This window comes from Zootoca vivipara, chromosome 11 (assembly GCF_965207765.1).
Source record: "Zootoca vivipara chromosome 11, rZooViv2.hap1.1, whole genome shotgun sequence".
NCBI classification, from domain to species: domain Eukaryota; kingdom Metazoa; phylum Chordata; class Lepidosauria; order Squamata; family Lacertidae; genus Zootoca; species Zootoca vivipara.
In genome coordinates this window covers 15,538,670-15,562,590 of record NC_142594.1, presented here as the reverse complement: position 1 = coordinate 15,562,590, position 23,921 = coordinate 15,538,670, and the positions used below count along the sequence as shown (strand labels likewise).

General features: G+C 42.1%; 1 protein-coding gene across 5 annotated transcripts in view; it reads left to right on the top strand.

Annotated features, from left to right (window-relative positions):
- The window catches only part of RBMS3 (RNA binding motif single stranded interacting protein 3), a 755,586-nt gene that overhangs the window by 719,712 nt on the left and 11,953 nt on the right, over window positions 1–23,921 (top strand). For all 5 annotated transcript variants that reach the window (XM_035130054.3, XM_088653927.1, XM_035130057.3 and 2 more), the window contains 2 exons: window positions 964–1,074; window positions 22,003–22,083. In XM_035130054.3, the coding sequence (XP_034985945.3) occupies window positions 964–1,074; window positions 22,003–22,083 (192 nt within the window). The remainder of the gene's footprint in view (window positions 1–963; window positions 1,075–22,002; window positions 22,084–23,921) is intronic.

The following is a 23,921-nucleotide window of genomic DNA, read 5'->3' as shown; positions in this document are numbered from 1 at the left end:
AAAAATATGCCATGCTAAGTTGTACCACTGAGGTTTTTATATGAAAAGAAAGAGGGGCATTTGTGGAGAATAGTATTGAATGAGATTGTTTTAGGTAAGGTAAAGGTAAAGGGACCCCTGACCATTAGGTCCAGTCGTGGATGACTCTGGAGTTGCGTGCTCATCCTGCTCTATTGGCCAAGGGAGCCAGTGTTTGTCCGCAGACAGCTTCTGGATCATGTGGCCAGCATGACTAAGCCGCTTCTGGTGAACCAGAAACGCACGGAAACGCCAGGGTTTTTTTACATTTTACATAGGCTAATCTAAAGGTTCAGTGAGGAGCATTAGGTTTCCTCTAGTACGCGTATTTCTTTGCAAGGTGGCATATAATTCAGGAACTGGGATTTAATAGGCTTGCAGTGGCGTCGACATTTTATGTATTTTTGTTGTAAACAGCTTTGTATTTCATGAAATAGCAATGTATAAATAAATAAATGTGTTGGAGGGGGTTATTGAGTAGTTTGTTTTTGTTTTGATTATGTATTTTGTGTTTTTATATTGTGATTTTAGCTTGTGAACCTCCCTGAGACCTGCGGGAATAGGGCGGTATACAAATTCAATTTAACAACAACAATAATTCCTGAAGCATCAATAATAATAATCAATAATGTTGCTCTGTCATTTTGCTTTCTGGCTTTAGTTGTGACTGTTTCTCCGGTTGATTAAAAAGAAACCACTCAGTGAAACATTTCGGCAGAAAAGCCAAGTGCTTCCCATATTGGTTAAAATAATAATGAACTTAATATTTGTCAATTTGCTGCTCTTTAGTGGTACTCCAAAATCTGGTGGGTTCCCTCTCTTTCCCCTCACCCTGTCTCTCGTGATTTATGTGAATCAGATGTGTTTTGTGTAGTAAATTTTGTTTAAGGTTGTTAAATATGAAATTGAAGTAAACATTGTGATAGAACCTATGTGTATTTGTAGGGTGCTGTGTTAACGCCAACAATGGACCACACAATGTCCATGCAGCCAGCAAGTATGATGGGCCCCCTGACACAACAGATGAATCACCTTTCTTTGGGCACAACAGGAACGGTAAGCTTAAGTAATATACTTCAAATTCTCTCTCTTTTTTACTACTTTCTAGAATCTCAAAGTCGTTTTCCAGTTAATCAGTATGTTTATATTTAATACTAGAACATTTCCATAGCTTAAAAAACTTGTGTCTTTCTATAGCATTTTTAAAAAATAAATTTCCAATTGCAGTATGACGTCAAATAAAGAGAACAAATTAAAATTTCTACTTGATGTAACATTGGAGAGCAATGAATAGGAACGCCCATTTTAATACAGTGGTACCTCTGGTTACGAACTTAATTCGTTCCAGAGGTCCGTTCTTAGCCTGAAACTGTTCTTAACCTAAGGTACCACTTTAGCCAATGGGGCTTCCCGCTGCAGTTGCGCTGTCAGTGAGTCAGCATGCTGAATGATTCTGCACTTTTCAGCATTTTTCAACACTTTACTGCTTCTTTACTGCTTCTTCTTTCAAAGACCTTTGTCACATGATATGTCATGGTTGAGGTAGAACTTAGAGTTGACAGAGGAGAATTAGTTGTATCCTTAGCCAGTTCTAAGGTACTGCTCTCCAGACCTGTGAGTTGCTTTGCCTGTGCATTCAACTGAGTCTTCACAAAGTGCCCTAAGTGTCGCATAGTACAATTACTTTTAACAAATTCTTTCCACTATAAATGGCTACTTTTCAGTTAACCGACAGTGAAAGATAACTCACATGCTTACAAAAGAAAAAGAAAAAATCCTTCCAGTAGCACCTTAGAGACCAACTAAGTTTGTCATAGGTATGAGCTTTCGTGTGCATGCACACTTCTTCAGATACACTTCTTCAGATTCCAGTGTATCTGAAGAAGTGTGCATGCACATGAAAGCTCATACCTATGACAAACTTAGTTGGTCTCTAAGGTGCTACTGGAATGATTTTTTATTTTTTATTTGACTGCGTCAGACCAACATGGCTACCTACCTGTAACTGTTACATGCTTATGACAGTTACATAATTGACATCATGAAAAAGACTTAACCAAGTGGTACTCAAACATTTTTTTCCAGGCAGCACTTTCAAAATAAAAATTTGTTCGCGCCATACCCAATTTTTAATTGATAAGAAATACAGTGAAAAGCAAAAAGAAATAACTCCTAGCAATGCTTGATTTTGAAGCAATATCTATCCATATTCTACAAATAAATACTTTTATACTATACTATACTATCTTATGCCACACTATACTATCTTATGCTATGCTATGCTCTGCTATGACATACCATACTATACTGAAGTGTTTCTTTGATTGTCCTTTGATAACTTCTAACTTAACCCATCAACCTCTAAAAGCCTCCTAAACTCACTGGATCACTTTCGTTGTGTATACTTTGCCATTTTGAACATTGCATTTGGAGGGGGTGGTGTTGGTCACAGATGTTATACTAAATAAATAAATAGCTGCGTTCTGTAGCCATCTTGAACTTTGTTCTTGCCGTTGTTCGCTGACATCTGAAATTTGCATTAGCTGAGCATAGAACCACATACAGTTAAGTCATAAAGCTGTCTTCTGCCATTTATAGCAATGAAAGGTTCTATAAATACGTTAGATTGAGACACTCATGTTGCTGCAGTTGGACTCCACTGTATACCAAAGGAAACCTTTTGAAAATCTGATTTTCAGCTTAAATTTGGGGTTCTTCCCTTCCATGCCAATGAACCTAGAGCTGAGTCAGCAGCTTAGACTGAGAGCTGCTACCAATAACAAAGCAGCATGGAGTAATTCCCAACGTCTTAAAATCACCAGACATCTCAGGGAATTTTATGGGGCCTCCCTTTTTTTTAACTACGGACTTAAGGAATAATGTTTCAAGATTTCGACCTATCAGGGAGCTTTTTCTAATTCTCTGTTAATATGTCTGCAAGAAGCTCACTGATCCTTTCCCTGTGATTATTTTCTCAGCAGGCTGTAGTCTTTATCAATAGTTTGGGATTAATTACTTTGAGCCAGTTTCTATATAATTCAGAAAAGCCCCACTCTGTTTTGCAGAGCAGAGTCTTTTCGGGGCACTGCAATCCATATGACTCCAGCCAGATGAGGAAAAGAATGTGGCTGTAATTATCTCAACAGGATCACATTTTATGGCAGATACAAAGCATGAACAATAAATTTCCACTGTGCTCACACTTCTAATGTTGTCCTTTTAAAATCTGCAAGAGGGTGCTATAAAGGACCATTGGCTACCTTTCAACAAGCTGTTTTCAACAAACAAGCCAGAAAGTAATGAACTATTCTGCATCATTAGTATCTGCTGCATTCTGTCCCAGATTAATTTAAAAGCTTGCAATATGCAAACTACTTTTATCAAAAGGCATTCATACATTCACTTCCTTTGACAAACCATTTTGTTAATCAGCATAGCATATGTTTCAGCCAAAACTGCCCTCCTCAGGGTTTCCTTGCTAGCAATTTGGCTGGGAGTGTGCTAACAAACACGGGGTAGGCTAATGATACAATACAGTCTTGTGTTTATCCAAAATGCAGACTTGCAAAGTGTTTTCACGGCCTAATTAATTCTAAAAGACAAATTTCACCTGTGCCACAAAATCTGAGTGCAAGGTTTGCTGTCAGATGTACAAGCTAATACTCGAGTAGGAAAAGTTCACCTCTAGGAACAAAAGCAGGGGGTTGACTCCCCCTTCATGTACTGCCTGCTCTAGAATCAGGTCACGTTGGCCTGTTGAATGATGGAGTGCAGAGTGTCTCATCACTGGAACTAATGAAAGGAAGGGGAAGTTTTGTAAATCCACATAATCGTTTCTTTCCAAAGAAATCCCAGATATGTAGCTGGAGGTTTCTTATGGCGCGATGTGGTCCTTTCTTCTTCTTGAGATTGCTGCTGTACTAGGAAAAGTGGTTGGAGGAAGCATATTATAGTTGCTAGGTAACTACCTAGCAGACCTTACCCATCAGTGACTAAAATCACAAAAGACACGCAAATAAAGATTGACAGCACATTCTCAGCTGCCACAGTTTTGCTCTGTTAGTTCCAAGTCTTGGGATAAGACTCAGGAGTCATTTTGCGACTACAAATGCCGGACTAGAAGAGGCATGAGAATCATGGAGTCCAGTTCTCAAAACTTGGAACGATCGCAGTCCCCTTTTGTGGCCAGCTTTGATGTCTTGCAGGAAGTTGAGTAGGGAAGAAGTGGAATGAGAAGACCTGCCTTCTTGATTAAGCATTGTCTAATATACAGTCATACCTCGAGTCGAGTATGCTGCAGGTTGCGTACTTTCAGGTTGCGTACTTGGCGGACCCGGAAGTGTTTACTTCCGGGTTCCGCCCCGCGCGCATGCACAGAAGCGTTCTGCATGCTTTGCGCATGTGCAGAAGCGCTCTTTCGACATTTTGCGCATGCGCTAAAGCGCCGCTCAGCCCCCAATCCGGAACGGATTGGGGACTTAACCCAAGGTACCACTGTATCTCATTAATTTCTCCACGAAAGAGAAGCTTGTGAAGGGTATTGGCATTATTATCTTATTGGCATTGTTACAAAGGGGCCACATCAACCCCCAATTTCTGCCGAGAAGTGCACAAGATTCCAGGGGGTTCCAGGCGCTCACTCAGGGTAGATTTTCTCGTGGAGAATCAAGACATGGCAGAGACTGTAGCGACTATAAGATACCAGGTTTATTCACACATATATACAACTTGAATGTAGTTGGAGGGAGTTGCAGTTCTTACGACATTGCCATCTACAGAATGCCTCTCCCTGCTTCTCTCATGGCATTAGCCAGCTTGAGTCTAAGACAGGCAGCCATGCCTCTCAAGATAGCAGCAAAGATGGTTCTGGCCCCATGGCCTCCCCTTCTTCTTCCCAACACACCTCTGCTCCAAGCAGATCCTCCCATCTGCCTCCTAACCCAAGCCTAATTTTTAGAGGCCTCTTAGGAAGGGTCTAGGAAGAGGAAGTGTGTTAGGAAGAGGCTGTGAGTGCAGCCTGCCCCCTCTCCAGCCCCTTGGGAACCTTTGTCTGCCCATGCCCAAGGATTCCTCTTTGATGTGGGTCATCAACACCTTTTGTCATCCCAGGGGAGGCACTGGTGTGGAAAGGAAGCTTAGCCTGTATTTTCCACTGGCCTGAAATCCTCCATTCAATACAGTAATCCAAATATTAGCTGAATACTACCATTTATTAATTTCTGCTATTCACTAATAGACTCGGGCACCCCAATCTGTAACAGTATTATGATATTATCTCCCACTTTACACCTGCTCCTTTTCATTGTGATATTTAAGATATTTTCTGTATAAAAACAAACACCAGCACTTTTGTTAAACTTACGCCTTTCCTAGCTAGGCTGGTGTGTATCATTCACCCTAAACAATAAACTGGATTTTTCTTGGGAGTGGGATGGAAAGAGAGGGAAAGAAGCATTAGTCTATGTTTAATAATAAAAGGATTCCGAAATTGCTCCATCATCAGGCTGTCACTCATAATGTGTCTTAAACCACCATTGATCTGACATCACTTTTGTGGTTTAATAAAAGTTGTGATTGACAGCTTGAATGGGAGATACAATATAAAACCTCCTTTGAAAAATAAAACCAAATAGCCTGATCACAGTTCCCAGAATCAGTTACTTAGCTTCTTTTACTTCAGCAATAGCATTTCTAAGGCATCGAGAGCAATATTCTGGCATTTGCTGTATAATATTTCCCCTTTTGTAAAGTTTATTCCTGAAGGAAGCTTTAATGTCAACATGCTGTCACTTCTACTTCCAATGAGTATTGGAGATAACCCCCCCCCTCCGCTAACATCCTACCATAGTACTGGGAGATATGCAGTCCTGCTGATTATTATCCCCTTTTGAGAAACTGCCACAATAGCCTCCTTTCAATAAGGGAAAAGAATCCAACAGATTCAAGGCTTCAGACATGTATTTGCAATAGTAATATAACTCTACAAGTCCCACAACTAACAACAGGTCTCTGAAACAGCTCTGAGTTGGTCTGGATGTGGTGTGTCTTTATAGTCCAATAAAAAAGGGAAATTGAGCTAATATATAAATTCATGTACTCACATTTTTTTCCCCTCAAATGAGATTTATGATGAGTTGGAATCACTTCGTAGCTGCTGAGTGCTGAATTTGGGCAAGGTGGGGCACTCAGGTGAAAACCCCAGTTCGCCCATGAAGATCTCACCATTTGTTTTAAGCAGAACTTTGAAATGAAAATTATTCAAGGCAGGACATCCTTCTAAGGCAGGCACCCCCAAACTGCGGCCCTCCAGATGTTTTGGCCTACAACTCCCATGATCCCTAGCTAGCAGGACCCAGTGGTCAGGGAAGGTGGGGATTGTAGTCCAAAACATCTGGAGGGCCGAAGTTTGGGGATGCCTGTTCTAAGGTAACAACTGGATTTTGTTGGAAACATGAATCTTCAGAAATTTTATCTCTTCTCCCTATACATTTATTTAAAAGAGCATTTGAGCTGGTGGTTGGCACAAATAACTTTTTTTGGGGGGGGTCCATGTCGAACTGTATGAATAGTGGAATATTTCAAAATCCTACCATTCTATGAAAAAGCCAATTTGCAACACTGCTCTCTTTCATTGGTATTTTTCTACTAAGGACTTTAGCTCAGATTCTTCACAGTCCGTGGACTGAAGCATTTCCAAAGGTTCTTTCACACATTTAAACCTGTGGCAGAGTGTAAAATGGCTTGCACGACTGCTTTTTGCCAAATGTTTCATCTGGGAGTGGGGGGGGGGAGAAATATACATCTCCCTTGTGTGGAGAGGTGCACAAGAAACTTCTTCAGAGACAAGATAGCAGGTGGCGAGAAAAGAAAAGGAAGCAAAAGTCACTAGAGCACCTGCTTTTTTTATTCTCTTTTTGGCCATAGGTTTATTGAATCCTTCCTTGTCAAACAGAAGCTTTGGAAATTGTGAGGCGTGATGGTGTTAGGGGTTGGTAGCAGTGGAGCTTTCCATTTTTCCTCCACCCCAGATTTCTCTTTCTAGGGGCATTTTTGTTTGATTTGTTATTTATTGGTTCCCATTAATGTTTCACCGACTGCGGAGCATCTTCAGGAGAAGGAAGGGCTAAGGAATAAACCCTGCACAAATCTGGAGTGGGGTCCACAAGACAGTTGGTTGGTGCCTTGCACACCTCCTTCTGGCAACTCCTGAAGCCAAGCTCATGCCAAACGTATTGCTGTGTTGCCTTTGGACCACATCAGCGAGGCTGAGAAGGGGGGGGGGGTTGTCTTCTGGACAGCCCAAGACCTCCATACACACTGCCCGGGTCTGCACACATGAGAGATCACTTTGGTGCTGATAATGCAGCAAAAACCATTCAGGAGGCTGCAGTTACACGTTGCTGGTCTCTGGAGCTGCAGCAGAAGGCGCTATGATTCTCTGCCGGATTGACTTGACCCCTGGAGGCGCACTCCATTGTCTCTTGAGACAGGCAGATGCCTACAAAAGTTATCCAAGTAGTTTACAGAGCCTCTTTACTGATAGATTGATCTATCGTACGTAATTTGTTTCCTGCACTTTCAACATAGATCATAGCTGCCAAGTACCCTGTTTTCCCCGGGAAACTCCCGTTTTTACTTACCTTTTCCCGGTGGTCCCCCGTATCACTTCGTCTCCCGTTTTTCTCTGTTATTTTCTCCTGCCGGCGGCCATTTTTTTTCTTTCTGATTTCCCCTTCTATGGGTACCAAAAATGGCCGCCGCTGGCTTCAAAAGTCGCATCTACGCATGTCCGGAAGTGCATAGATGCGACTTCCGGTGTCAGCGGCGGCCATTTTTAGTGCCCATAGATGGGCGGAGCGGCACCGGAAGTTGCGTCAATGCACTTCCTGACATGCGTACAAGCAACTTTTGAAGCCGGCGGCGGCCATTTTGGGTGCCCATAGAAGGGCAAAGCGACACCGGAAGTTACTTCCGGTGTCACACGGCTGCCAGTCCCGGATTCTGCACTCCGGGACTTGGAAGGTAAGACATAGATTTGCATTGCCAGAGTAGCAATACAAATACAGTGTAGTAAATATTTTTTCAAGTGAATGCAAAGTGCATGACTGACAAAAACAGCAACAGTTCATTCAAATAAATAAATAGTGAGAGGGGGGGAATCAAAGCAGCTCTAAAAGTCCTAGCGCCCCCCCCCCCGGATATTGATAGTTTTGGGGCTTAGGGTGGTGTGTTGCTGCCATGACAGCTTTGGTAGGGGGAGCTATTGGTGGTGGTTTTTGTGCCAGCAGAAAGCCCCCCAATGAGAGAGGGCACCGGAGGCTTTTAATATGCAGTATCCAAAGGCCCATAGATCCAAAGGCCCCAAAAGGGAAATGAAAAACTGTCTCTTCCTTTCAACCCCACCTCACAGAAGCCAGCCAGGTATTACAGGGGACAGCAAATCTGCAAGCAGGAGAAGGAACTAAATCCAAAAGATTTTAGTAAATGGCACTAATCCACTTTAAATTATTTCATTTCAGTGCTTCATGCCATTTGTCAGTTTGGGGGTGTAATGAGGAGGAAAATGGCTGAAACAGATTTTCAGATGCCATTTGTGTGTACGGCCCAGTAGCAACAAGGTGCTCATGCTTACAGGAGTATATCTCTTTTAGATAAACTATTTAATCCCCCCATCCCTTTTTAAATCAATCAATCATGTAACCGAGATTTTTCTCTTTGTTTCCTGCAAAATGCTCTGTCTGTTTTCCCGACTTAAATGTCATTGGCAATACCTCCATGGAATAACAAACTAGTTATTCCAGGACACATTTTCTTATCTCTTACTCTGTTAGCTTCTGCTGTTGCCCCCAAATTTGATAACATCTCAAGCGGCACAGCAAGCTTGTTACATATTCCGTATCTAATATTTTCTTTGGATCACCCATGGCCACTGGTGGTTTACAGTGTCACCAAAAGCCCTCCGTGGACTAGCAGCTTTGTTAGATCTTTTCCTTATCTGCAGTTGGATTTCTGCATGCTTTGATAATTCATGGTTTATGACATCAACTAAATCCCATAATGCTTGCCAGAGTTCTCTTTTAAATGAAAATATAGCTCCTATTATTCTAAGTGTGTACAGTGTAGCCCCTAGAGATGTTACAGCTGAACATTTTTAACAGCTTTCTCATCAGGTCTAAATCTGGAAGCTCTTTTACTTTATTGTTCATTTGTTATGGGAGGTAAAATCACAATGTCCGTCTACCTAACATCCCACCATTACAAGCCAAGATGTGGCATAAAGTCCTTGAAGATCTAGGCATAAAAGGCTCCTGAAATTAGAGAAGATTAGAAGCGATGAAATATCCCATCACCCTGGTATTCAGATGTTTCGTCTTTCCTATACAGTGGTACCTTGGTTCTCAAATTTAATCCATTCCAGAAGTCCGTTCCAAAAGCCAAAGCGTTCCAAAAGCAAGGCGCGCTTTCCCATAGAAAGTAATGCAAAATGGATTAATCTGTATCAGACGTTTTAAAACAACTCCTAAAACAGCAATTTAACGTGAATTTTACTACCTAACGAGGCCACTGATCCATAAAATGAAAGCAATAAACAATGTACTGCAGTCACGCAATCAATCAGCTGAACTGGGTTCCACACAGTCACAAAAATGAAACAAAAAAGCTACAAAAACAAAAATGCAAAATAAATAGCAAAAACTGACAGACCGCAGTGTAACACTCAAAACGGAAGCGTGGCACTCAAAACAGAGCACGTTCAGCTTTCAAAAAACGTTCTCAAACTGGAACACACCCTTCCAGGTTTGCAGTGTTTGGGTTCCAAGTTGTTTGAGTACCAAGGCATTTGAGAAGCAAGGTACCACTGTACTGAGAAATAGAAATCAATCGCAACTAGCAGAAAACAAAAGAGTAATGCTGCCCCTTAGGCAAAAAGCAAAAAACAAACCACCTCCACATAGCCACATGCACTATCAGGGTTCCTGAAAAAAATGTGCCTTCTAAGCATTTTCAGCTAAGGAAGGGCTATGGCTCAGTGGTAGAGCATCAGCTTTACATGAAGAAGGAGAGACCCCCTGTCTGAAACCTTGGATGATAATGATGATGATGATTTTATTCATTCATCCATTCCCCACCCATCTGGTTGGATTTCCCCAGCTACTCTGGGCGGCTCCCAGCAGAATATTAATAATAATAAAAAAGTGATAAAACATCAAACATTAAAAACTTCCCTAAGCAGGGCTGTCTTCAGATGTCTTCTCAAAGTCAGATAGTTGTTTATTTCCTTGACATCTGAAGGGAGGGTGTTTAAGGTGCAGCAGTCTATGCATCAGCTCATCGTGATGCTGAAGTTCATAATTTCTCAGGTTGCACTATGAATTTGTCCAGTTTGTAGCACTCAGAGGTATTATGTACAGTTTCCCCCGTCAAATTCTTCATCAGCTCAGGATGAAAAATGAGATTTTGAACATGACTTGTCAGCGGCGTCTCACCGTAATTACTTTTGTCAAAATGTTAGGCGTTAAACAACGCTTAGCGAGAGCTGTGCTGTGCAAAAGCTCTTAATGGCTGATTTCAAGGGAACCATGTGGTCCCTGAACTATTGGTGCAGTGGGTTCCTGTGCCTTGAGAATTGTGCATTTTCAGAACTGTAGCCAATGTTTGTTTTGGACTACAGAATGTGGTTAAAGAGGAGGAAGCTTAACTACAGTCTTGGGTTCAGATGACACATTAAGCCATGATGTACATGAGAAAGAGAGAGAGAGAGGAGGGGGGAAATGTGCACCTTGGATCCCGAATGCCTTGGTACTCAGACGTTTTGGCTCCGGAACGCTGCAACCCTGGAAGTGATTGTTCCGGTTTGCGAACATTCTTTGGAACCTGAACATCGGATGGGGCTTCCGCGGCTTCCAATTGGCTGCAGGAGACAATGCCCACAGGGACAGTGCCTTGACAATGCCTTGACAATACCCACAGGGACAATGCTGTCAAATGAGGCCCCTGGGTGCCCACCCTAAGGCTAGCTGGAACACACAATGATTGAAAGAGCATACTAACTAACGTGACTGATGAAAGGAGATATGGACAGTAAAAATCAAACCTGCTCTAAGAGCACAATCGTAGCTAAAAAAATAAATAAATAAAAACCTGAGGCTTGACTTTCTTCTTGCCTTCCATTTTTGGATATGGAGCCTCTTTTATTCTCCCTCGCTTTTCTTACTGATATAATAATATATTAAATAAGTGCTTTTTTATTAATATCCAATGTGCCGGAGTTAAAATAAGTGTACAGTAGTAGAAACAGCTTTTTGTGCACAGCATTTAAAATGAGGATAAACATGAGGATAAAAACAAGCTAGCTAGCCCCTTCCCCCAGGTTTTTAATATATTTTTAATGGTAATAATAGAATTTGTGACAAACAGTTCTAACAGGTAGCATATAATTTTACAAAAGGGAATAATTCCTAACGCTTTACAACATAGATTGCCAATCCCCTGTGGCTGGAGTGATTGGGCATCTTTGATGAGAAGTGAGTAAATAATTCATTCCATTATGTTAATCTCTCTTCCCCCCCCCCTCAAAAACATTGCAGGAGGGAAATGTGCACTTGGTAAGACTCTTCTAAAAAATGGATTGAAGTGAGAGCTAGGTATTCTATAATTGGAAACCAAAAGGAGACATTCTGCTGTCTGTAGCCCCCCACCCAGGGGGAAAGGCAAATTCTGTGATAGGAATAAATCAAATACCAGGTTTCCATATTTTTGTCTGGGTGTGTAATTGATCCTGCTCTAGCTTGTCATGGGGAGGGGACATGTGTTGTTGCAGAGAACTGGAACTCCACCCCCTCTGAACAGTCAAAGCCCTGGGTTTTGTAGTAAAATATCCCCCAGATGAATTGGATCGACTCTGCAAATCAGCCAGCTAGTGCAAATGTTTGCCTTTGTGAGCTCAGCCTTTGCTTTCTAAGAATTTTCTCTAATATTTGCCTCAGCTGAGCTTTTATATGGGCAAACAAAAGACTCCCAGCAAGTTCGTTGCAGAGAATGTAACGTGAAAGAGGCGCTAAGAGAGATGAAGTCAATTCACTTTCTTATTCCAGGGAACATTCGTTGGATGAGGAGACTGGAGGGTAGTCATTCATGGCTCAATTCCAATAGATGTGTAGCTTTTCCCAGGAGCTTCTCAGAGAGACTTCCTAGTTTCTATGTTTGTTATCTTCCAATGGTCTTTGTCCATTGGATCAGAGGAAATTCCAAGGAGCAGGCAGGTTCAGGTGCTCCTCCAAAATATTTCCTATTACCTCAGCTTTCCGTCACAGAATATTGTGTATAGCAGAATCGTTGATCTTTTCAGAATTGTCTTTGCCTCCCGTTCACTGTCCACAATGATTCTTTCTGGAGTTGCCCTGCAGTGGATCGAAGTGACGCTGCATTTGTGTAGACACATTATTAATGTAGGGGAGAAGCTGGCCTTGGAGAACCCCTAGTTTAGTTGTTCTCATCTGTCATTTAGCAGCTGTCCCCAGAGTGGGTTACAGCAATCTAAAATTTAACATAAAGAATAGCTAAAACAAAACACAGCATCGGAATAGGGTGGGCTGTGATAAAATACTTACTTTCATCAAGTTATATTTAACAGGAATTAAGATACACAGAGAACTTAAATAGCTACTAGTGATTAATAATCAAAACATTAATGGTGAATGTTATGTACTGAGCTGAATCCTAGAACAATAGGATTCAGAATCAGCAGTCTGATTGGTCCGCAGGAGCTACCCAATCCAACTCCAGGTGGAAGTGAATCCGCAACCTGATTGGCCTGCAGGAGCAGCCAATCAGGCTGCAGGCAGAAGTCAGTCCATAACCTGATTGGCCCACAGGTGTAGCCCTGAAGTAGCCAATCACGCAAGGCCCATTGTGTAAATAATGTATATAAGCAGATGGTTTTGGGAAAAGAGCCAGTCTTCTCTTCTTCTCCTTGATGACTATGAGCTGAATAAAGAGCATGAAATTCACTCTCGACTCCGAGTATATTTCAGTGAATATGAACATTGTGTTAACATTGTTATTTGTGGTAGTGATAGAACAGCATCTGTCTCTGTTTTATTTTCTTTCTCGACAGTCTTATTTTCCTAGCCTTTTTTCCCCGTGATCTTTTTCAGTTAACAAAAAGTTTCAGTCCTGAGGCCAGGATGAGTGATAAGCAGCTGCTGTCTGTTTGTACAATTATAATTCCTCTTTGGGTTGGTTGACTCACACCTCCAGAGGCAGAATTCATCACCTTCTGAAATCAGCCAGTAATTGAGAGAACTGCTGAGTCTCTTTTTTCATCTCTGAAAATACTCTTCATACCTTTAAAACATTAGCGTTATTGATTTTGAAGTTCAACACGGTTTGGGTATATATGATGACATAATAAGCCTAGAACAATGAAAGCTAGTCTTTGTAATGGGAATCCTTGCGGGGGAAGTACTTTTTTATTTTGTTTTAATCCTACTTTTGAGAGAGAGAAACCCGTTACATGTTTGGCTGGCAAATGGCAGGCTTGCATTTGCAAATGATTTGCCTGCATCAAGAGATTGCAACTGCTCTTGTTTGAAAACAGCTTTGATATAGATGGGGAAGATTTTGCCAATAAACACCGGTTGGTATAGGAGAAAGATGGTTGAGCTTTTCTTTCGGTTGCAATGCCATATGGCTAACATGCTGAAGCCTAGGAGTAAATGAGAGGGATGGGAAGCTAAGAAACAAACAGATGCCGCAGGAGCCTTGTGGAAGGTGTATCCCTCAACAAGCCTGTGCTGTGGTCTTGAGAACAGAACATCATCTACTACTTGCTTGAGCATGTATGGAGGATTGTGGCTCCCTTGGCACTTCATAGGCACAGAGCGGGAATTCTTGAATGTTTGTGAACAGCTTTCGAAAGACTAGGACAAGGGTAGGAACTGGATCTGGCTTATCCCTCCCTCACCCTGTGGGCTATGTTTGTCAGGTGGGCATGCACAGAGCCTTCCAGCTGCAACTGGTAAGCTGGTGGGTGGTGCAAGCCACTTCTTTACCTGCCCTGGTGTCATATATGTGAATTATACTCTAGAGCAGGCATCCCCAAACTGCGGCCCTCCAGATGTTTTGGCCTACAACTCCCATGATCCCTAGCTAACAGGACCAGTGGTCAGGGATGATGGGAATTGTAGTGCAAAACATCTGGAGGGCGGAGGTTTGGGGATACCTGCTCTAGAGAAAGGGTGAATAGAGGGAGGGCATGATAGAGCTTTGTTGAAGTATACATGGTGTGCAGAAAGTAAATGAAGAGTTTCTCTTCTCTCAACAATAAGACGCAAAGTCTGGAGCAAGTCTCATGTTAACTAAGAAAATTTAGCTGTGTGCTGTCCTGCATGATTTGTCAGTGTTGCTGGTGTGTAGACACTGAGCAGCAGATCATGCCCCCCCCCCCCGCAGCTCCATTTTGCAGTGCATATCCTATGGTGGGCTCATGCTCTGCCTTGAAATATATTCAGACGGTCCTCTAAACTCCATCATTTCAAAACCATGTTCAGTCTCCGAAAGATCCTGCATCGTGGCAAGGATTATAGTTGGAGGTGGTAAAGATGGAAAAGCTCAGCTGGATCATCCATTCTGTCTGCCTGCATATCTGTCTCCCTGTACTGTCTGAAGTGCTCTCTGTGGTACGATTTCCCCCTCTTGGTTATCCTGGAAGATTAACCGATCAGTGGGCCACAGAATCTTCCTCTATGTCAGCTGAAGCCTTTTATGCAGGTTCAGAAAGACAGAGAGACCACAGAACCATTTCTTGTTGTGTTTTACGTGGTGTTTTAAGCTGTTTGATTGTTCCCCTCCCTAAGACTTAGTCAAGCCTTCCTTGACAAATTTCTTCATGAGAGCCCCATCTTCTTTATAGACTTGAAAACAAGAGTCTCACAGATCCATCTTCAATTATATGGAATTATTTAGAATTTCAGGCAGACATCACTATTACATATGCTCTGGATGAAAGGTGTCAGCAAATGAAAGTAACCAATTGTTACTTTCATTTTTCATTTTGTTAATTACATTCCCCCCCCAAATAATAACCTTGATAATCATACCAATATGATTTTAGCTGATGCCCACGAATCACCTTTCAAATACATTTTCTTTTTCCCTCCTCCCAACATTTTTTCATCAGTATTATTCACAGAATGAGAATATGGTTCCCCCCCCCTCTTTTGTCAGCCTCTCAGCTGGTTGATTGGACATGCTACATATTTCCTTTACGTACACCCTCATAATGTACACATCACATTTATTCCCAATGAGATCCTAAACAGAACAGGTACTGGCCTTGAGCTTTCTCATTAGCAAAATGGAAAGGCACCTTAACAAATCCACTAGAAATAAGCCCTTTTAATAAAAACTCGCAGAAAAAAGAAATTGCAATGTGCCAGCTAACATGGAGTCAGTTTACTTTAAATAATTTCTGAGCAAATAAGTGAGGGGGGAGCATAGGAAAAAGACTGCCACCCATTGTACATAGTGAGCAAACATTTTCAGACTTAAGTCATCACATTTATCTGACAGGTATATAATTTGTTCTTCAGTGACTGCAACACAGCGCACACTTACTTGAGAGTAATCTCCTTCGAACATAATAGCACTTGTTGAGTTAACATACATAGGATTGCTGTGTTGATGGCTTTAGGGAGAATTATGCGACATAAGGCACATTCAGAATGGGGTGGGGAGGGGGGATGTATGGATCTTGAAACCATTTCTTTTTCATCATCTTGCTGTTTTCTGTCTCTTCTTTCCTGCAACCTTTCCTCCCTCTTTGCTTTGCTCCGAATATATTTCTATACTGAATGAAACTTTAACCAGAGCAGCCATTGCTCACTTCCTTTTCCATCAAGGATTTACCAGAAGTTGTGTGTCTCTTTCAGTCTGTCTGAAATTATTTACGATCAGTGCACTGAAATTTCAATGTGGAGACAAGACTTGATTAATTCCTTTCCCATAGAAGTGGATTGCTTTCTTTCTTTCCCCCAGCGCTGATTTCATTAAATGCTTCTTTACATTAAAATTCCCAGCATTGATGTTTGCCTTTAGATTGAGGAGGGCGGTAGAGGTGCCGGTGCAGTCAGCTGTATTAAATGGCTGTCTTTATGAGCTGGCTAGGTGGGCAAATTGGTGCTGAAACCTTTCCCCAGATAAAATGTTGGTTTTGTAGGAAAATACTTCAGTGGCATTCTATTCCCTCCCACTCCCAAATATGTTGAAGCCCCCCCCCCAAGTGGGATTGATTGCACTCCAGAGGCCCACCTGAAGAAGGAAACATGCACATATCTGTATGTGTTAGTGCAGTCAGATGGGTGGTGTATAAATAATAATATTATTATTATTATTATTATTATTATTATTATTATCAGATGTGCAAGGCAAGATGCACAAGGAAACAATGAACCATGAAACTGCCCCAGTCTGGGGCTCTGCGTCTTCAGATACTGATTTCTCTCGCACTCGTGGTCTGCGTGAGGATAAAAGTTACTCTGGCTGTGCAGAAATTGTGTCTACATGTAAATTACATTCTCTGTGGAGCATTAATTAAAATGCTGAGGATTAATCGCAGTTCTTTGTGGTGGTTACCAACAGATTCTGTGTCGAAATCTTAGCTGCTGCTTTCACAACAAGCACACCAGCTTCTGCTCGCCCTTTCATTATTATTTTTTAAAACCATTTTTATTTGATTAGTTACAGTGCCAAATACATATCCATAAAATGAGATTTCTCTGAATCTCGCGACTCCCCCCCCCCCAAACCCCTCCATGGGTCCTATGGTCAACGTTTCCAACTGCCTGTTATTTCATAGTCTATGTTTTGTATCTATCCAGATTGTCCATAATATTTGTTACACTACAAGTGGGATTACAATCCTGCTAATGTTTTCATCTGCTTACAGTGGTCTCCTAAATAAATAACTTTCCCCATTCTTTCTTCTGCTCGCCCTTTCAAAAGCAATTTGTAACCTAATTCCAGAAAACAATGGCCTGATGCAATTTTAAAGTGTTTGAGTGCTAGTGGCGAATCACCTGGATTCAACAAAGTGGTGCTCAGCACCGAGACAGCATGATGCATCCCTCCAATAGAGCCTGGTGAGACAATTCACTGGTCGGAACTTCCACTGCCAGTCCATTAGCTGGGGAAGGACTCAATCTCATGGGACTCAACTTTTTTCTGACTAAGCACTCAACAGATTGGGCTGGAAAGTGCTTCCAGCGAGGAGGATGCACTAAGTGTTGTGGAATTTGCTGGTCTTTGTGGCACAGCAGGATTTAATGGGAGGAGCACAGTGTAAATAAGAAATATCCAATACAACATTTTGTACCCCCTTGCAGGCCTTTCTCCTGCCTTAAATAAAATGTGAGTGAGCAAAACAGGAGATGATATAAACCAGGCATCCCCAAACTGCAGCCCTCCAGATGTTTTGGCCTACAACTCCCATGATCCCTAGCTAACAGGACCAGTGGTCGGGGAAGATGGGAATTGTAGTCCAAAGCATCTGGAGGGCCAAAGTTTGGGGGTGCCTGATATAAACCCTCAATAAATTAACAGGTGTGCTTCCCTTCCTGATTTCAAATTTTATTTTAACCCATTTGACCTTATTCATTTTGTTGCATTATCTGTTTTTTTCCATCCCTAATCTAGAGAAAGCTTCATTTTCTAATAAATTCAGTACAGAGGTCTCACTAGATTACTGTGACCGAAACAAAGCTAAATAAAAAAATTCCTTCCAGTAGCACCTTATCGAGACCAACTAAGTCTGTCATTGGTATGAGCTTTCGTGTGCATGAACACTTCTTCAGATACCAGAAGAATATCTGAAGAAGTTTGCATGCACACAAAAGCTCATACCAATGAGAAACTTAGTTGGTCTCGATAAGGTGCTACTGGAAGGAATTTTTTTTATTTTATTTTGTTTCGACTATGCCAGACCAACACAGCTACCTACCTGTAACTGAAACAAAGCTGTTAGCAATTAGTGGGTATTTCCTATAAGTGTAGGATCACATCCTGTAAGTATGTATTTATGAACCAGCTTCTGCACTGTCACCAACAAAACGTCTGCTTTAATGGGTAATGTTTTCATAGTGCAGCCGTCACAGGAAGCAGCCGTAAATTGATTGTGCTTTTAATCCAAGAATTTTGCAGAGCAGGTGTGGTGTCATAGGTAGAGTATTGCACTATGGCCTAGGAGACCAGGGTTCAAATCCCCACTCGCTATAAAGCTTACTGGGTGTCCTTGGGCCAGTCATTGTCTCTTAGCCTAGTCACTGTCTCTTAGCCTAACCTACTTCACAGGGTTTTTGTGATGACAAAGGGGGGGGGCAGAAGGGTATGTACACTACTCTGAGCTCCTTGGAGAAAAACGTGGTATATAAAATATAACAAATCAATAAATAAGCACATACTTGTGACAAAGTATAATGGACAAGCACCATCAGTTAAGTAAGGCTAATTCCCAGTAATCTGCCCAATATATACAGAGTTTATAGAACCAAGAATGTAGTCTGCACCTCACATTATATTCCAAGTCATGGGTGTTTTCATTCTCGTCATTCCTGTGTCTGTATCTGTAGGGTGGGGTAATTGTGTGAGAACTACAGTACCTCCCTCAGGGAGAAAGTCAAGGCTGAATATTTTCCTTGGCAAAAACAGATGTGTCTTTGTAATGTAGCTAGAGTGTCACCCTGTGGGATTCAAGTAGAACATCTTCATGTACTAGTTTGCTTGAGAGCTCCATTACTTGTGGCATGTAGAAATATATTTGGCGTCAGAATGGACACAATGACCTCTAAGGTTCTGTGGTGTGAGCTGTCTCCTGGCCACCAAATCTGATGCTGAATTCTGTGTTACCCGATTGACTAGGATTGTGCCCTTTTAAGAATCTAGGGTGCCTGAGCAACAGGAGACAGGGAGCGGTGGCTGCAAATCCCGTAAAACGATGGGCAGCTCTTCCCTGGAAAAGGCACCTGTTGCTGCTATGAAAATTGCACCTTGTGAAAAATTCAGGGCAGCAGCATGGTGTTCCTGAACCATTTGCATCACCTGCCCCCCCCCCCCCCGTGTGCACTAAATGAAAGAAGGAATGGGTCTTATCTGGCTCATTGCTGCTTCTCAATTCAGCTATTCTGATGGCTGACACTAATGCTGGATAACTTTGAGATTTCTCCAGGTCTGTCATGAAAAAGGCCACCTCCCAGACCAGCACAATCCTTCTCAGACCCTTAGGCTGCATCATGGCAGCAAGAGCCCCCCCCCCCCCTGCAGACAGAACTTCCATCAAAATCAAGATATTATTTCCTGCATGGATTTCAGTATATCGAAATATATTCGCGTTTCCTTTGCTTTCCTCCACTGCAACTCTTTTTCTTCCTCATGGTGTTGTGTTGGTGTAGGTGCAAGAATTCAAAGCTCATTTGAAAAGAGATGTTTTAAGGCACATTTTGTAAAAAAAAGTGTTTAGCCTTTCCTATTTCAGCAGGTAAACCCGGTCCACATTTTAATCCTTTTAAGACCCATCAAGCCACATTTAGGAAACATTTGGGTATTCTGTGCCTCTTTGAAGATAACAGGTGTTGGAGGTGTCTTGCTGACGTGGATGAGTATTTTTGTCAGTCAGTGAGAGAGTGGCGAAACAAAGCAACGTGACGACTTAATATTGATAGGACATTGAAGGATTTGAGTAATTTGTTGCCTTCAGCCAAATTCCTCTACAAGCAATGCAGGAAGGGAATAACGCTGTAAGAGTGTCAGAAAAACACTCATAATTAAGGATGTTTCTATAGCACTTGAGGGCAAGAGCTTTTCAGTAGGATTTGTAATGTTGATAGCTAAGACGACTTCCTGGAAATTAAAAACAATTCATGCGTGGAGGGAAATCAAGTTAGCGGTCTCAGCTATAGAAGGGGAAGCTCTGAGACATCTGTTCCTTTTCTTTCTTTGGCGTTCCCTGCTATTTTTTCTTTCTTTCCAGGTCTCTAGACACTTAATTGTTCTCATTTTAAATAGCTGTAAGGTAGATTGGATGAAGGCGGCAATCAATTACATGAATGTCAGTTTGGTGACTTTTCCTCCAAAGTAAACAGGTTTGGAATCTCCAAGTTACTTAGGAGGAATCACAAAGGCTTCACTTGTGCTACTCTTAAAATGTGTTTGTCTCCTCCATTTTTAATACGTACAGGGGTCAAGGGGGAAATAACCTTCATGGTTCAAAGACCAAATGCATGCTAGCACTTTATCAAACATGAAGGCTTAGCTGTCTCAGGGCCAAAATAGGCATGATGCTAAATGCCTACATCTTTAAAATAATAATATAAAAATGTATAGCAGTCGGCAGGGCTGTGTGTGACTTTTTTTTTTGCTACTGCGATGCACAGTGCTGTGAATTCTTTCCCTCCACAACCACCACTGTCCTGATAAAAATCACCTGCCACAGGCTGCTATCAGGCCACTAAGCACCAATGGTAGCATCCCTTCTGGGCTTAATAGTGGCCACCAAAGGGGAGGGGATGACACTGGGATGCGCTGTGGACTAAACCACTGAGCCTCTTGGGCTCGCCAATCAGAAGGCTGGCAGTTCGAATCCCTGCGACGGGGTGAGCTCCCGTTGCTTTGTCCCAGCTCCTGCCAACCTAGCAGTTCGAAAGCATGTCAGTGCAAGTAGATAAATAGTGAGAAGGTAAATGGCGTTTCTGTGTGCTCTGGTTTCTGGCACGGAGTTTGGTTTCTGGCCACATGACCCGGAAAGCTATCGGTGGACAAACGCTGGCTCCCTTGGCCTGAAAGCGAGATGAGTGCTGCAACCCCTTTGACTGGACTTAACCGTCCAGGGGTCCTTTGCCCTTTTTTTACTATTGGGCCCGAGGATGGAGGAAAGGATTATATCCCTCTCCAGCACACCATAGTACCTACTAAAATCTCCCCCATACCACTGCGTTTTAAAATGCAACAAGTGGTGCATTTGGCATCACATCTACACCAACCCCAAGTTTAACGGTGTGCTATGAATACTTTTGCTGCCCCTGCTATCATTTCTGGGTTTGAACCAAGCAATTCAACACACTTTCCAGTGCCGGGTTTTGGAAAGAGAGCAGAATGTGCTTAATTTTCCAGCTGCAATCAATGGGGCTAACAAGATTGGTTGGCTGATAGACAGGTCATTCTATACCCTTGTAAAATGTGGCTCTTTTCGGGGTGTGTGTGTGTGTTTGAGTTGTTGTTTTTATTCTGATTATATATGTTGTGATCTTTTCTGTGAATTGCCCTGAGACCTAAGGGTATAGGACTGTATATAAATCAAACAAACAAACAAACAATATCTGAATTGGATTGTGCCCGCTATTTTGATTAGTGTGGCAGTTTCACATGGCTGTGTTTGTCATAAGGCAACTGTATCGCATAGAGGTTCAATTGTGTAAAATGGTTGTGGGTTAGCTAAGTGGACTGAATTCGTTTAGAATTTGAATGCTTTAGCAACACAACCAGGGCCGGATTTAGGTTTCATAAGGCCCTAAGCTACCGGTACTAAAGGTAATGGGAGCCCTTTATCTGCCCTTGTCAACAACAAATTGTCACTGTTTTTGTGTGTGTTTAATATATGCTATATGGTAATTTATGGACCTAATAGTTATCTAAAGCCATTTGCACATAACAAAATATGTATTTTATCAAAGTAATTGTTGAAGTGAATTAATACAATGTACATCCAGTTTTTTCCCTTTAATTTTTTTTTGGGCCCCCCAAGAGAGTGGGGCCCTAAGCTATAGCTTGTTTAGCTTCTACGTAAATCCGTCACTGCAACCCACACTTCATCTGTCACATTGGAACCGCTCAGTAGACTAGACGTCCCAAGGTTATGTGATGCTGCTTGCTGAAAATAAATGGGTACAGTACAATGAACGTTTCTACAATAATTTTGCATTTGCCTCGTTCTAGTATATGACGGCTGCTGCACCTATGCAAGGGACGTACATCCCCCAGTATACTCCTGTGCCTCCAACAGCTGTCCCTCTTGAAGTAAGTCCACTTTGCTTGTGTTTCCACCTTGTCTCACCTCTTTGGGGAAGCATCTCTTAACTGTTTTTAAGGATGGGACCATCTGCTTCTATGGTGCAGCTCCCCTTAGAGAAATACGCAGGTTTGGTTTTAGTTTCCCCCGAAGATGAAATGGAACCTTCTATTGGGTAGTTCAGTCTCCATGACATTGGGGGGTGGCAACAGGAACAGGTAACAGAAACCAGACATCAGACCACAAACTCAAAAGAGGTTCAAGAAAAGAAGACTGCAAAGGGGTGTGTGTGTGTCGATGCTCTCCTTAGCATAAGACTTTTGCCCATAGCTGATTTCTGAAAGCCCCAAGACCCACCAGAAATCGCGACTGAGCAAAGGAAACCTTCCTCTTGTATATATGCAGAACTGGGGGAAGCTGCACTGACTGAGTGCCTTTTCATCCTTGATGAAGGATTTGCTCCCTCCCTCCTTGGGGCCGAGTCCTGCTGGTGACAGTCTAATGTGTAAGTATTTGCTCGGCACTGTGGACCATGAGCTACCCGGAAGAGCTGATTTCTGCTGCTGTTCATCTTCATAAGGCCTTCTGGACAAACAAACAAACAATAAGGGGAAAAAGGGACCCTTGAAGGGAGAAGAAAGGTGGTGTTCACTCTTAAATCCATGTGTTTCTTTTTGGTTCTTCACAGTTTTATCATAGCCTACTTTTCACCCAGTTATATATATATGTGATGGGCACAGCATGGGCCCAGTGATGGTGTCTTGAACTATGCCTCTTTTACAGCGCATTCAGCTGTCACTCCTTGGATAGCTGAAGATGCTTTTTCTCCAAGAAGCCGCATTGGCACGCCTCTGCTATAAATATTTGGGCTTTGCATAAGAGACTTCTACACTGTGTTGCCTGCAAATAGCCGTTCTCCCCAGTGATCACCTCACAACTGTTTTATCCATTCTTTTGAAAGCTTTGCAGTACAGTGGTTTTTCACTCTCTATCATGTTTTGCTGTCAACTTTAATCCTTACATTCTGTTTGAACACTCTTCATGAACCTTTATAAACTAACACCATGGTATATTTTTTTGAAAATAATAATAATGATAATTCTGAATTTGGAACCCTGAGCATTAATTGGCTACCTCTTCAGCAGAAAAATAATAATCTCCTTAGTCACATAGGATTCAAAAAAGAATGAATTTGAGATTTTTAGAGGTGTTGCTATGAGTTCTGCATGTGGAAGTGCAACAACAAAGCTATTTTAAATCAGTGGTATGCCTTCACCAAAGGGACGCGGGTGGTGCTGTGGTCTAAACCATGGAGCCTAGGGCTTGCCAATTGGAAGTTCAGCAGTTCGAATCCCCGCAACGGGGTGAGCTCCCGTTGTTCGGTCCCAGCTCCTGCCCACCTAGTAGTTCGAAAGCACATCAAAGTGCAAGTAGATAAATAGGTACCACTCCAGCGGGAAGGCGTTTCCGTGCGCTGCTTTGGTTCACCAGAAGCGGCTTAGTCATGCTGGCCATATGACCTGGAAGCTGTCTACGGACAAACGCTGGCTCCCTCGGCCTATAGAGTGAGATGAGCACCGCAACCCCAGAGTCATCCACGACTGGACCTAACGGTCAGGGGTACCTTTACCTTTTTATACCTTCACCAAATCACAAATTAAACCAGAAATGCTTTTGAGAACTATTTTATAAATGTTTTCTTTAAATGTTTTTCAAAATAGCAAAAACCTATTCCCGCAAAAAATACTTTCCATCAAATTCTAAAGTATGATATGCACAATTTTACAAGCCACAGCAAATCACTTCATAATGCTGTCATATTTCATCTTTCCATTACCTATGCAGA